This window comes from Lonchura striata, chromosome 9, assembly GCF_046129695.1.
Source record: "Lonchura striata isolate bLonStr1 chromosome 9, bLonStr1.mat, whole genome shotgun sequence".
Taxonomy (NCBI): domain Eukaryota; kingdom Metazoa; phylum Chordata; class Aves; order Passeriformes; family Estrildidae; genus Lonchura; species Lonchura striata.
Window position 1 is genome coordinate 21,347,556 of NC_134611.1, and position 13,069 is coordinate 21,360,624.

Sequence of the window (13,069 nt, forward strand, 5' to 3'; positions counted from 1 at the left end):
CTAGCCTGTTCCAAATCTTGCCTTTGTGCACCTAATGGTTTTTTGCTCCCTTTGCATTACCTTTCTTGTCCTGTATTTCTTGACAACTGCAACACTTCTGTGTTTCTCTAGCTTTAGGCTGCCTACAGAAGACTTCAGTCATTCCTTCATATATACACATATTTCTGAGAAGCCTGAAAGCAAGTGTAAGGGTTTGGGGATCACTCATACATACAAATGACTTTGAAGCAAGGTTGTCTTTCCCTCCTGCAGTTAAACAAAACCAGTGTCTAGACTGAAAATGTACAGCACCCATGAGCTGTCCTGTTTAAAAATATGAAGCTCTCAGCATGGTGTAATACTGTGCTTGTTTCTAAACTCGGTTGTTGATTTTCATGCCAGAAGTTATAGATGAACCTGTGAGTGTCAGCATTTGTCCCAGCCTAGCTCTAGTTTTTACATTACAAAGCATTACATTTTGCCAAGAGTAGAGTGAGTTTCAATTGACTGCAAACATTTTTGTGGAAAGGCAATTAAATACTACCAGTTGCTTCACATACCATACAGCCTTTTCACTGGCAATGTGAGGTATTTTAATCCCTGAAACAGTCTCCTTGCATAAGTGTTTTAAAATCTTTGCAGCTCTCTGAGTTATTATATTTTACAGAATTCTTGAACTAAGATATACATAGAAGCAGTAGTATGTAAGCAGCTTTCAAGTGGTACATGATTTGCCATAATGCCAGGGATGCTTCTGCCAGCTGTTGTTTTGGTTGACAACAGCACCTGACAAAAAGTAATTTGGGTTGCCTTCCCCTCCAGCTCTTTAACCATGGATAAAGACTCCTTTTGAGTCAGGGATTTCTTTACATACTGCAAAGGGCCTAAAGGCCTTGCTAAAACATATCCTTAATTTTACAAGCACAAGTGTTTCTCAAAATGTTAACCTTCTGATAGCTTATCACAGTTTACCAGCTCCAACACCATTTCTAATAACTCTATGTGTAAATCTCTCTGTCACTTTAAATTCCTTTGGTAAACAGAAAACATGGAATTAGATTAGTAACTTCCTGCTTCCTTTATTAAGCTATGCAGTGAGATTTTTCCAATCAATTTCTTTTGCAATAAGTAAAAAAATACAGTAACTAACACAGTGGTGTAGCAAAGTGATTACTAAATAGTTACATTTTTGTCTCCTCGTGTAAACAAAACTTGACTATTACCACTGCCCCAAGCAAAACCGCTGTAGAAAGAATAGCATGCCACCTTCTCCCCACTCTCAGTTTTATCTCCAGTTTTCAGAATAGGCTTGAAAAACAGCAACTGCAAAAAAACCTACTTCTGTTGTCTTGCACACTAAACTGTTTGAAAAGTCCAGCAAGAGAGCAGCTTTTGATCTGACAGGAGCTGACCAGTACTATTGAAGCAAATGAGATCACATTACTCACAGCAGCCTCTCTAAACATTAAAAATACCACAAACATTAAAAAGCCTCTTTAGAATTAGCCATGCACTTCACAGAGGGTTTTAAAAAGAGTCTTCTTACAAATATTCTTGTAAATATCTGTTTCCTTACATATCTGTGTGTATATATGTTACTACTAAATTACAAAAAATACCTTGTAATGCACTAGTTTTTACATGTTTCATTTAAGCATTTTAAACCTCATAAAATATTAATTTGAAGTTCTGCTAAACTAGTACCTTTTAAAAAAGCCTCAAGTTTAGATTACTGACTCAAGATGACAACAACTCTAGCAAAAAGCCAGCTGTAAACAAAATTTTTCGTACAAAATTGTAAGACTTTAAGGTAGGAGACCAGTGCACTACCTTTTGTGTTAACACAAAACTTTCTTGATTTAATATTTCCATTGTAGTTCTACCATCTGACAACCCTGAATGCTTCTGACTTGTTTAACTATGGGGAATATTTTTAAATAAATGTAATTAGCATAAGAGTGCAGTTTTCTGAACACTTGAAAAAGCTATTAAAATGCTGAGAAATTGCTATTTCAGCAGTGATGCTTTTTGTCATTAGATGAGATAATTAGTGTCAGTCAGCCAAAGACTAAATAAATATGCATTGTAGCCCAAAAGTCCACGTAAGCACAAGAACTGAATCTGTATATATTTGTGCTGGTCTGAACCTGTCTGTGCCAGACTGGTCACACCATTTTAGAAGCAAGTCCAGCCAACAGGATAACCAGGCTTTCAGGCATAGTTTGTGCTGCCGCAATCCTGAAGAGATACTATCAGGAAGCAGCGATCTTGTTTTTGCTAGCTCTGCCAGCATAACAAGGGAGTGACTCTGAAGGTACTTGCAAACTTTGAGAGGGAAAACTGGTATTTGCTATTCTAATTCACCAGCAGTGCAACCTGTTCTCTCCTGATGTATTGCTGCTATATTTGATTTAAAATTAAAAATAGCTTTCCTGTGAATTGTAAACCTAAGCTTACATATGAGATGCGGTCTGCATATTCCAAGGGCTTTTACGATGCGGATTAGCAAGTTCTCATTTAATTAAAATTTTCTGTACCTACCAAATCTGGTTGCCGTTTGTAGGTCAGAGGAAGAGAGTAAAGTATGGAGTACAGTGTTGTTACCACGGAGGAGCTCCAGGACTGCCTAACCTCGCGGCTTCGGGGAATGCGCTCAAGGCTGAACTGGAAAAGAGCACGGGGAGCGGAGCTGTTACTTTGCTGAGAATGTGCCTCCTCATTAAATCTCTGCCAGCCTTTCCCCCTGTCCTTAGTCTGGTTTGGGGACGTTTGTGTACAAAACGCGTGCAGTACAAAGCACAGCGAGGCGCCGGCGCTCGGCACTGCCGCCCGGCCCCGCAGAAGCGGCGGGCGAGGGCGGCACCTGGCGGCGGCGCCGGGCGCGCCGGCCCCCGCGGCCCTCCGCGGGAACGCCGCGCCGGGCTCGCCGCTGTGCCCGAGAGCCCGCCGTCGTGCACGAGCAAACAGCGCCCCTCAAATAGTGCTCCGAGTGTCCAAGAGGTACGCGCGATGCACGTTCCAAACGCAGAATAGCTGTGGAAAGAAACGGGAAAGAACATCTCGTCATTAAATAAAAAATAGGTAAAGAAGTAACTTTCTTGGTTCTTTCTCAAAATGAAGATTATTCACGGTGTGTAAACGGTATCATAATTAATAAAGCAAGGAGGATTCCTTTTGTCTTGAAACCCCGGGGGCAGGTGTTAGGCTGCCTGCCCTCCTTGCAGGTGCCTTTAGGGTCAGTGGAGAGGAGCTGCACCTAAGAATTATTGCTATGGCACGAGGCACTCCTGATGCCAAGGATATTTTGGACTCTTTAAATGAAAGACAAATGTAGTGGCTGCAGTACAGTGCTCATGTGGATAGTGGTTGTTACCTCACTTCACATGGGACACAGATCACCTCACCACGACCCTGGAGGAACTTACTTGTCGTGTGTGAAACTCTAAAATACTGAAAATTGCCCAGTTACTTCATGTGCACATTACTTATTGTCATGGTTTAGTCCTGGTGATTTGTGCCCCTGAAAGAGGATGTTAACAAAAGTTGTATGGTAAATACAAGCTACAAATCTGTCTTGAATAGTAGTAACTGGGACTATTTTTAATATATAAGGTGGAAAGAATAAAAAAAAAAACAACAAACCAACACTTGTAAATGCAGAATGTTAATTTTCTTGACTGAGATTATCCTGTTTCACTGTGATATCTTTTTTTAATAGCTGTGATACTGGAAGGCATTAACAGATGTTACAAACTGATTTTTTTAATGTTTTATTTCCAGGTGTTGAAACTCTGATTGCATTACTCTGACAACATAATATGGAAAAATAAACATACCCCACTGCTCCCTATTCAACAGGTATCTGGTTATCACTTGCCTCTGTTTCTCAAAGCTTTGGGAGTGTTCAGGTGATAAAAAGAAATGCTCTAAGTGGAGTTTAGACACTTGTATAGCGCTCAGCCCTGCAAGAAATATGGGTATGATAAAGTGATTTTAGGCAGATCAGGGTCCAGTGGAGCTATTCAGATGATCCTTCACTGTAAGAATGGTGTTAAGGAGCATTTGACATGAAAAACGTACGTGATTTTCACCATCATTAAAAAATCCAAATAATTTCAGCAGAACTTGGCAGGAACTCCAAACAGTATCAAAGTAGGAATTTACTTGGAGAGTTCAAGTAATTTCATCTATACTTTTCAAAAAACATGTGGGAAACTCTGCACATCAGTGTCTATGTCATGTTATGAAGTCCACACATCAAACAACTCCTAGATATTAAAATGAAAAAGGAAAACTGGGGAGTTTTGTTGTTGTTTCTTTGTATAAAAGTCACTGCCAGATGCTTCTGTAATCCCAGCCTCTCATCTCATTAAGTACTGTCAATGTTCCAAAGGTACATCCTGTATATTTTGCTGGAACACTGCATAATATGTCTGACACCAGAAAAAGATTTCTCCCCTATTTACTATAGTGTCATATTGTTGCATCTTTGTTTTCTTTACATCTTTAATGCACTCAGAATGTTTTTTCTAATTTGAAAACAAATGTTCCAAACTGGCAAATCTGTAATGTAATTTCAAAACCAGTGATGTAGTCCTTTACCTAATTAATGTTATTTTGCAAGGATGCAAGGCAAAGCTGGTGGGAAACTGCAATCCCTGTGAATTATTATAATATTCTCAACTGAAAATACTGCAATGCTTGCAAAGAAACTGACTTTACATAATTCTTTTTCATTATGAGAAATAAGATTTCTTAGCATAGTACCTCTCATGAAATGGAAAAGAACATATGGTCAGAAGAGGTCTATCTAAAGGTTAGTTAATCTGGTTGCTCATCTCAGACATGACCATGGGGGTATAGGATTCATGTTCTTCAATAAATTGTCTCTGCTGCTGGAGCATGTTGCCAGCAGCTGAAACAGGTTCTCTATGAGCATAGAAGGTTCCCTGAGTAACAGCTCTGGGGGCATCCACGTGGAATAGTTGTGGTTACAGGTGGGGAGTGATAGAGAACAAAGAGGCCAGTGATAGCAGGACCAGAGACTTTTCATAGGAGGCATTTTTTAGTTCTTTTTTAAGAGGCTTAGTGGGTTGAGGTGCAGCATTTTTCTTCTTGTAAGCAAGATGCTCATTCTGGCTTTCTTTCCTTCTCCCTGAATAGCTGTTGGAACAGAGCTAGGCCACAGATCAAAAAGAAAAAATATTTGGAGGGGTGGGAGGTGTGTGTGTTTAATTTTCTCTTACATCACTAGTTTTCTGTTACATCATTATTGTAATTTGTCTTCCATCTGGTCCCTAGTTCTGGAAAAATCTACTTCCTTAACAGGATGGGGAAGGGAATGACCATGTGTTGAAGCATTCAGACTTCTCCCTTTCACTTATGCAAAGGTTCAAGTAGCTACTAAGACATAATTTTTAAATGTTTGATAATCTCCAGTGTCCCCAGTAACAAAACACACACTGTGTGTGTGTGAAAGCATGATTTAAAATTTAGCGAATGTGTGTTACAGGCATGTGAGATTTACTTTCCAAAATTTATCCTTCATTTTTACTCTAAATACTTTTGCTCAGTAGGAGACTGGTCAAAGGAAAATGAGCATCTGTTATCCAGACATCAAACTCACATGCAGCCAAAAATTCTCCTCTGGCTTTCAGTGTTGAGGGAAAATATAACTACAGGATCTGTTAGTAGTTGGAGGGGTTATAAAAGAGAAGATGCATAGCAAAAATAAGTGAGCCATGAAAACCACATAACCTTTTAATACTGAAAATATGTATCTTTAAGAAATCTAATAATTTAGGGTTGGACAGTCTTCAGGTGATTGTGTGAATGGCTGTTTACCCAACAAGAAGTCTCTAAACAGGAAATGGCTCTGGTTGCTTTATTAAGTATTCATCCTTGGTGCACAATGAGGCATGAAAGTTGCAGTAAGCAAAAATGTCATTCCTTAGTGAGTCTGTGGTTCTCCTTAGTGGAGTTGCCTTACATTAAAAGGGTTTATTCTGAAAATCACTGGTACTGAGTCCTACAGTCTTTTGTCCCAACAGTGCTGCTGAAAACAATGGAAGTGCACCATATGAAATCAACACCATGCAAATAATTAATGTACTGTGTGTTGTACTATTTGCTCAAAAAGACTTAAAATTTTTGTAGTCAGAACATTCATTTCCACTGTACTTATTCCACTAATACTTTCTACTAATTTCACTGGATGTCAGGTCACACTTTAGGTCAGCTGTCTGTTAATCATACAGCAAACGAGCTGAAAGCAAGCAAACATCTGAGAAAAGAATAAACAAGACATTTCAATGATTTTTTCATGTGTTTTAGAAGTTCAGCATTTGTTCAGGTCATCAGCCAGAAAACTGACAATCAGAGGCCTTGCATCCCTTTTAAACAAACATTTAATACTTTATTTTAAAAATACAACCATGACACAGTTTAGAAACACACAAAGCCAGTGCAATTTAAATTAAGGTTTTCTTAGCTAAAATATTTTTACATATAATTTCTTTCAAAAAATACTGTATGTCACTGAGGGAAGTGCCAAACTAATAAAAAAAATCCCCTCTGCAATATTTTTGCCCCAGTATTCTTACAGCTACAGGTAATACTTCAGTGGCTAGCTGGTAAAAATGTCCTTGCAAAGAATCATTACCAAATTGCCTTGAATTAGAATGTCAAGATCATTTTTCTTATATGAGTATTTAAAAAGTTACCTGGGACTCGGAGAATGTTTCAGCCCTTTTTTGTTCAAAAGAACGTATTTTAGCTTCACTCATCTTATCTGAGTCTGCCAAAACATAATGTCTAGGAGAATATGACTCTGACAAACAGCTAAGCAACCTCAGGATTTCTGTTGTGTGTCCTCCTGTAAAACAAAACAAACTGCAATCAGTATATGAAAAATTTTGTAACTTTCCATTTCTCCAGCTGAATCAGTCACTTTTCATTTTAAAGCATAATAGTATTACTACTACCAGAGAGGAAGTATCTTCTGAGAGTAAAGGATTCAATTAGAGGATGGCTGAGACTGTTTAATCACACGGAGGGAACTCGGCTCCCAGGGAAGGGCTATTGATGGACGTTTTCCAGTGAAATGGGATTGAGCCAGGGTCACACAGGAGTCTGACGTTTGTGTTTAATGTCCTGTACACAGTGCAGAACAACTGGGCACAGAGTGACACTGCTCTGCACTCAGAGGCCACCCCACGGGCGATGGCCAAAATGCAGCTGGGCAGGACCTGGCTCAGAGCTGCACCTTGGAATCAGAGCTGACCCCTCCTTTGCCCAGTGCTGTGAGCTGCCAGGGCAGGGGTGTGCAACCCCAGCTCGTCACAGCAAAACCAGCCAGGCAGCAGTGCCACCCTGCAGCCACAGCGGTGTCACTGTGCAGCCACAGCCGTGTCACCGTGCAGCCACAGCGGTGTCACCCTGCAGCCACAGCGGTGTCACCCTGCAGCCACAGCAGTGTCACCGTGCAGCCAAAGCGGTGTCACCCTGCAGTCACAGCGGTGTCACCGTGCAGCCACAGCGGTGTCACCGTGCAGCCACAGCAGTGTCACCCTGCAGTCACAGCAGTGTCACCCTGCAGTCACAGCAGTGTCCCCCTGCAGTCACAGTGGTGCCACCGTGCAGTCACAGCAGTGTCACCGTGCAGCCACAGCCGTGTCACCTGCAGTCACAGTGGTGTAGCTGCTGGGTGCTGACAGAACAAGCAGTCCTGCTTCAGCAACTGCTCTGCCCTTGAACAGCCTTCACAGCCTTCTAACTGCAGGGTCACTGTGTCCTGGGGCTAAACTGGCACTAAAGAGAGAAGGGGAGTGTGCACATACTGGGCTTTTTGACAGCTGGGTAAATTTTGGCGTTTTTTGTCATTTTAGTTTCCTGAAAAGCAGTTAGAGGGATACTGTTAGAGTGGAAGGGTAGGAGAAGGAAGATTGTGTAGGTCAAGTGGAGCAATCTCACCTTTTATCTGTTGGACTGCATCAGACCAACATGAAACCACATGCAGAAATACATAACCAAAACCAGTAAACTCCAGGTATTCCTGCTACCTCCTGCTGTTCAGTGTCACTAGGCTCCCAAGAGACCTTTGTTGCACCGGTTAAACACTCATAGCTGGTGAACAACTGACAACAAGGAGAGCTGCAGCATTGCACTACACTTTGCCACCTTTCTGTACTATTTCATGTGGTATTTTTCAAATACGTTTGACCTGAGTGGTGTTTGTAAAGGTTTCATACATTTTAATGCAATCAGCTGAGCGCTCACAGAAGAGCAGGAGATTTCTACTTAAAAGTCTCAAAGAATAGGCTTGAACACGATGCAAATCTTAACTGTTATGTATTATTTCACCCGGTAAGCTAATGTACAGTGGAAGTATTCTTTTAATACAGACTAGATTCCAGAGGACTAAAAGAGAATACACACCTTTCCAGCCTTAGTGGATTTAAAGATGACCTGAAGAATTATAATAAACCTGCCAGTAAAACTCAGATGCAGAAAGATCTCGGGATTATTACTTAATTAGTTGATGTGCAAAAACCAAAGGGATACTGAGGTGCTGAAATCACAGCTGGCCTGTATTTGTCAACTGCAAATTTTCAAATAATTTTTTTTTTAGGTAAATGAATTGCCCTCCAACTCATAACAAGGCAAAAAGGAGTAGCAGATGTGTACGTCCCGCACGTGTGACTCCTGTAAGTAAATCACAACGTGGGCTGGTTGACTGCGAAGTGCCACGCATGCAAGGGGCGTGCCCGGCTGCGGAACGCCGTGCCCGGATCGCCATCGGCCGTGCTCAGCCAGAAGAGCGAGCAGCTGCACGGGCCAGTCCTGCACCCGTGCGCCACAGGGACTCAGATCCAGGCCCAACACGCCCAAGCCAGGCGGGGCCCCGGGGACACCCGGCCCGGCCCGGCCCGGCCCGGCCCGGGGCACCTCAGCAGCTGCTGGGGGCGCCCGGCACCGGCTCCTGACACACGCACCCGCGACTACAACTCCCGGCATGCACCAGGGTAGACGGGCAGCCTCGCGCTGGCCGGTCGCGCTGCATGCCGGGTCTCGTAGTTCCAGGAATCCAGGAGCGGCAAATCTACGGTACCACCCGCTCCCGCCGGCGGAACCCCCACTCACCAGAGCCGGCCACCACCAGGAGACTGAACGGAGGCGTCCGCCGGCCGCGGCGCCTCCTATGCAGGAGCACCAGCGGGACAAGCAGTAAGGAGAGGAGGAGGAGCAGGAGCACGACGACGGGCAGCTCCTCCATGCGCGCCGGGGGCCACCTTTCGCGGAAGCGGCAGAGACACCTCCCCCGTACGGCGGCCGGCGCGGTCCAAACCTCCGCGCGCTCTGAGCGCGGTGGTGGCTCCGGGGGGGACCGGGGGTGACCGGGGCCGCGGGCGGGCGGGGCTCGGCGGGCCCGGGGCGCGGTGGTGCGGCGTGAGGGGCTCCCCGTGTGCCCGCCCGGTGCTCCCCGCGCCTCCCAGCACCCGCTGGCATCTGCGGCTCCCCCGCCGGCGTCCCGGAGCTGCGGAATACCGAGCCGAGCCTGCCCGCCGGGCACGGGCTGCGGGAGCCGGGGGCTCCGTGGCTCGCAGGGATTCCTGCGGGACCATGAATATGCCTATGAATATGGATATGCATATGAATATGCATATGCACTGATGCCGATCCAGGTATGTGTGCTTACATGCAGCTGTAATGTTACACAGCCTACAGTAATGCATAAAATAAAGAACATTAACGTTTCACTGCCTGTCGTGGTTCTAGTTTTCATTCATGGTAATACTTAAGCTTTTCATTTCAGCAAGAAGCGTGGAGCAGTGGATCAGCGCTCTTTCTGCCTCAGTCAGCATCCAGCCTTTGTTGGGAGAAAGCGATGATTCAGCCACTGGGCTGATCTCAGATGTGGCGTGTGTTTGCTAGAAAGAGTAAGCTCCTGCATTTTACGATTAGGAAAGAGTTTGTTCATAATTGTCTTTAAATTACCTGCCAGGGAGCAAGGCCCTTCTCTTGGCCCGTGAATCGGGAGCAGTGAACTCTGGAGCTTTATGGAGAGTTTGATGCTGCTGCTTTGTGGGGTGAGTTGTCGAACACATGAAACGTGACAGCTGTGCACTTGTACCTCAAGTGTACAACCACAACACATCAAACACAGTGCAATTCTGCATCTGCCTGCCATGGTTTCTCTGGCTGTTTTTTCCCCCCTCTTACTCCTGAACAAATTGGACTTTTTGTATCCCTACCAGCCTTGGAAACTTAATATTTCTCTCTCATTTTTAACAAAGATTTGTGGATTCCAATGGTTATTGTATGTCATATGAGTAAAAGATACAAGCTCCACCAATCCTTCGGCATCTTAGGATCTGAAGTGTCTTTGTGATTCATGCTTCACAGCTCTACAGATTATGCTTTTTTCTTTATGTTACGGTAACATATAATTTTGCACATGCTTTAAGCAGAGAGTATTAAAAACAGTATTACCATGGTAAGCTTCTCTTCCACCCAAATGAGTAACCTCAAAAAATTATCTCACTGCCTAGTCATTACTGACATGTGGAAGCAACAAGGTTTTAATTAAAAGTTCTTTGGATGATGCATAAATTTCCAAAATTCACTTTGATTTCCATTTAATTAGCTATGTAAAACTAATAAGTAGGGACAATAGAAGTGCAAGTCAATGACAGAAGAAAGTACTAGAATACCTTTTCAGACATAAACTACTAGGTTAAAACAAGACAGTAAATTCTATAGACAATTCAAATACTAATTTTGTCTATGGTCATCTTTTCCCCACTTGTAGTCTCTTCAATGAAAATAAACGATGTAGAATTTATCCCAGTTGCCACAGCAGGTGTAGCTAGCAATTGTTTTATTTAAGGTGGGTTTTTTTCAAGACTTCTCAAGATCTTTTCTCTTCTTTTTTCCTACTATAAATGTTAAAGAACTGCTTTTTATTAGGCATTTGATTACAAGAAACAGTCCTGGAAACTCAGCAGTAGATATTAATATAAAAAGTTTCAACTTCTTTTCTCCTTTTCATGGTATTTATTCTATATATACATACTTTCCCTTCTAATACAGAATTCTTGTGTAAATGCATTTGGTGAAATTAATGAGAAACCGACCTAAAACCAGGGAAGTTGGAAGGCATTTAAAAATAAGAGGAAAAAATTAGAGTGATGCAGACCTGTTATTTGGAGTAGACAGTTTCTTGGATGCAAAGGTTTTAACTTTCAAGGAGTCTAAAAATCTAAGCAGTGAGTTTGCCTCATAAACTCCTACAGCTTGTGCTTGAAGTCTGCTAATTCATTGTTCAGTTTGCAAGAGTAGGAGATGTAGTTTTCAAGTAGTAGCCACAGAAGATTGCAAGTTTTGAGGGAGGATTCACAATTTGGTAAGATTGGTTAAAATAACTAAAGACTAGGGCAACAGTCTGATACCTAGTTGCAATAAAGTTTTGTGGATTTTTTTTTTTCCTTTGTGAAAACTGAGCAGAGGTCTTTTTCAGTGTAACACTGCTAATCCTGCCTTTTCTTAGTAGGACTTATATGTATTTGTGTTTTTTCATCGTGGCAACTCCCTGCTCCCTTGATACCATGTTCTGAACCTGGGAGCCTTCAGTGCAACAACTGTTAGCAGTCCTGAAGAAAGCAGGTTGCTGTCTACTCCTCCAGGTGTGTGCTGAACGCTTGGCCATGATTCCAGTCTGGGAAATGCCTTGAGAAATCTTCATCTCAGCTGTGTTAGCTAAGCAAGGTGAAGCAGGTGAAGTACAGGGTTTCCATGAGGAAGGCAGTGATTAATTCTGGATTCTGCTCTCCAGTCTGCAAAATCACTGATGCTGCGAGTGAGTGAGTGACCTGCCTGTCTGGGAGGAAGTGGTGCACTTGGTCTGAAAAGTCATTCGACAGAAAGTGATGCAGCTGCAGAGGCTGCCTCTGACACCTCTGCTACTGATGCAGGAAGTTAGCTTTGAACATTTCTGAAGGAGAAATGAACCATCACTTGTTCTAAATAATTGGTCACTGTTATCCAGCTCTGTAACTCTAGAATAGGAAAAAATAGGTACAATATTTTTATCATGTACCACTTGTGAGACAATGTTCCAAAGAAAGATGTGCTGCTCTCCTTTTAAACGTGAATATTCTCTGTGGAAGCCTCCTGCTGCCTGGGGTGCAGGTCTGCTTTGAAAGTTACACTGCTGGGCACTAAAGGGAACTGAGCGAAGCTCGCTCTTTGTGTTTCAGATTCTTTTGTCTCCAACAGGAAAGGCTGTAATTGGAATATAAATAAAACCATTTTTTCCCCTGAAATGAAATGTAGACAGCTTGGCTATCTGGCAGTAATTCACTTTCTGAGTTTCCACCTGTAAGTGTTCTAACTCTTAACTGTTAAACAAGAACCTTTCCATTCAACTGAAATACACCTTGCATTCATGATTTCTTAACTGGCACTTTGAATACTTGTGACATTTGGGGTTTTTTTTTCCTTCTAATTACAGGTTCTAAAATTACACCTAGGAAAAGCAGTGAGTGTACTGTTGTTTTCTAAAATGAGGTCATTTTTTCTTGTTTTGGCTTAGAGTGCAGCTCCACAAACAGTTGCATCAGCACTACTGATGAGTAAACTAGCAAAATGGTAGAAACAATTGGATGAGAAAAAGGATAGGAATCACTTGGGCTTTGCTACTGGAAAAGATTGTAATGTAGAACCATTTATCATGTTAAACTGCAGTAATTTATTTAAATGTATCTAAATATTATTCATAGTTTCTGCATGATATTTTCATAGAAGTGATTTGTAAGAACAGATACCTCACATAAGTAAACTTGATTTTTTTTTTTTGCTGGAAGCAATTATTTATTTGTATGAGCTTATGGTGTTTTTAGAAACACTTTGAGAAGTGGTATGCTTTTTGATTAGACAAAACCTGAAGACTTCTAAGTGGGTTCTTCTTTAGTATTAGAAATGCAAACTGCATCTGGAAGACTCTAGAAGAGCAGTAACATACTAAATGTTGTAATAAGTTCTGTGGTCAGGAAAGAAAGGTATTTTTAAATTAATCAGTGGAGTAGACCAT

The 13,069-nt window shown here is 42.3% G+C and overlaps 1 protein-coding gene and 1 long non-coding RNA gene across 3 annotated transcripts in view; one reads left to right on the forward strand and one right to left on the reverse strand.

Moving 5' to 3' along the window:
* Positions 1–13,069, reverse strand: part of LOC116183116 (UDP-N-acetylglucosamine transferase subunit ALG14) — a 34,021-nt gene that overhangs the window by 10,719 nt on the left and 10,233 nt on the right. The window contains exons 1-3 of one of the 2 annotated variants that reach the window (XM_021525683.3): positions 9,121–9,351; positions 6,702–6,853; positions 2,521–2,643 (exon numbers count right to left, since the gene is read on the reverse strand). In XM_021525683.3, the coding sequence (XP_021381358.3) occupies positions 2,521–2,643; positions 6,702–6,853; positions 9,121–9,253 (408 nt within the window). In that variant the 5' untranslated portion in view covers positions 9,254–9,351. Of the gene's footprint in view, positions 1–2,520; positions 2,644–6,701; positions 6,854–9,120; positions 9,352–13,069 lie in introns of those variants that run through there. The other variant, XM_077785459.1, reaches the window with a different exon arrangement.
* LOC110468132 (uncharacterized) lies at positions 2,954–8,964 on the forward strand. Its single transcript, XR_002465030.3, has 3 exons — positions 2,954–3,060; positions 3,760–3,837; positions 8,609–8,964. It is a non-coding gene; the product is annotated as an uncharacterized LOC110468132 (long non-coding RNA).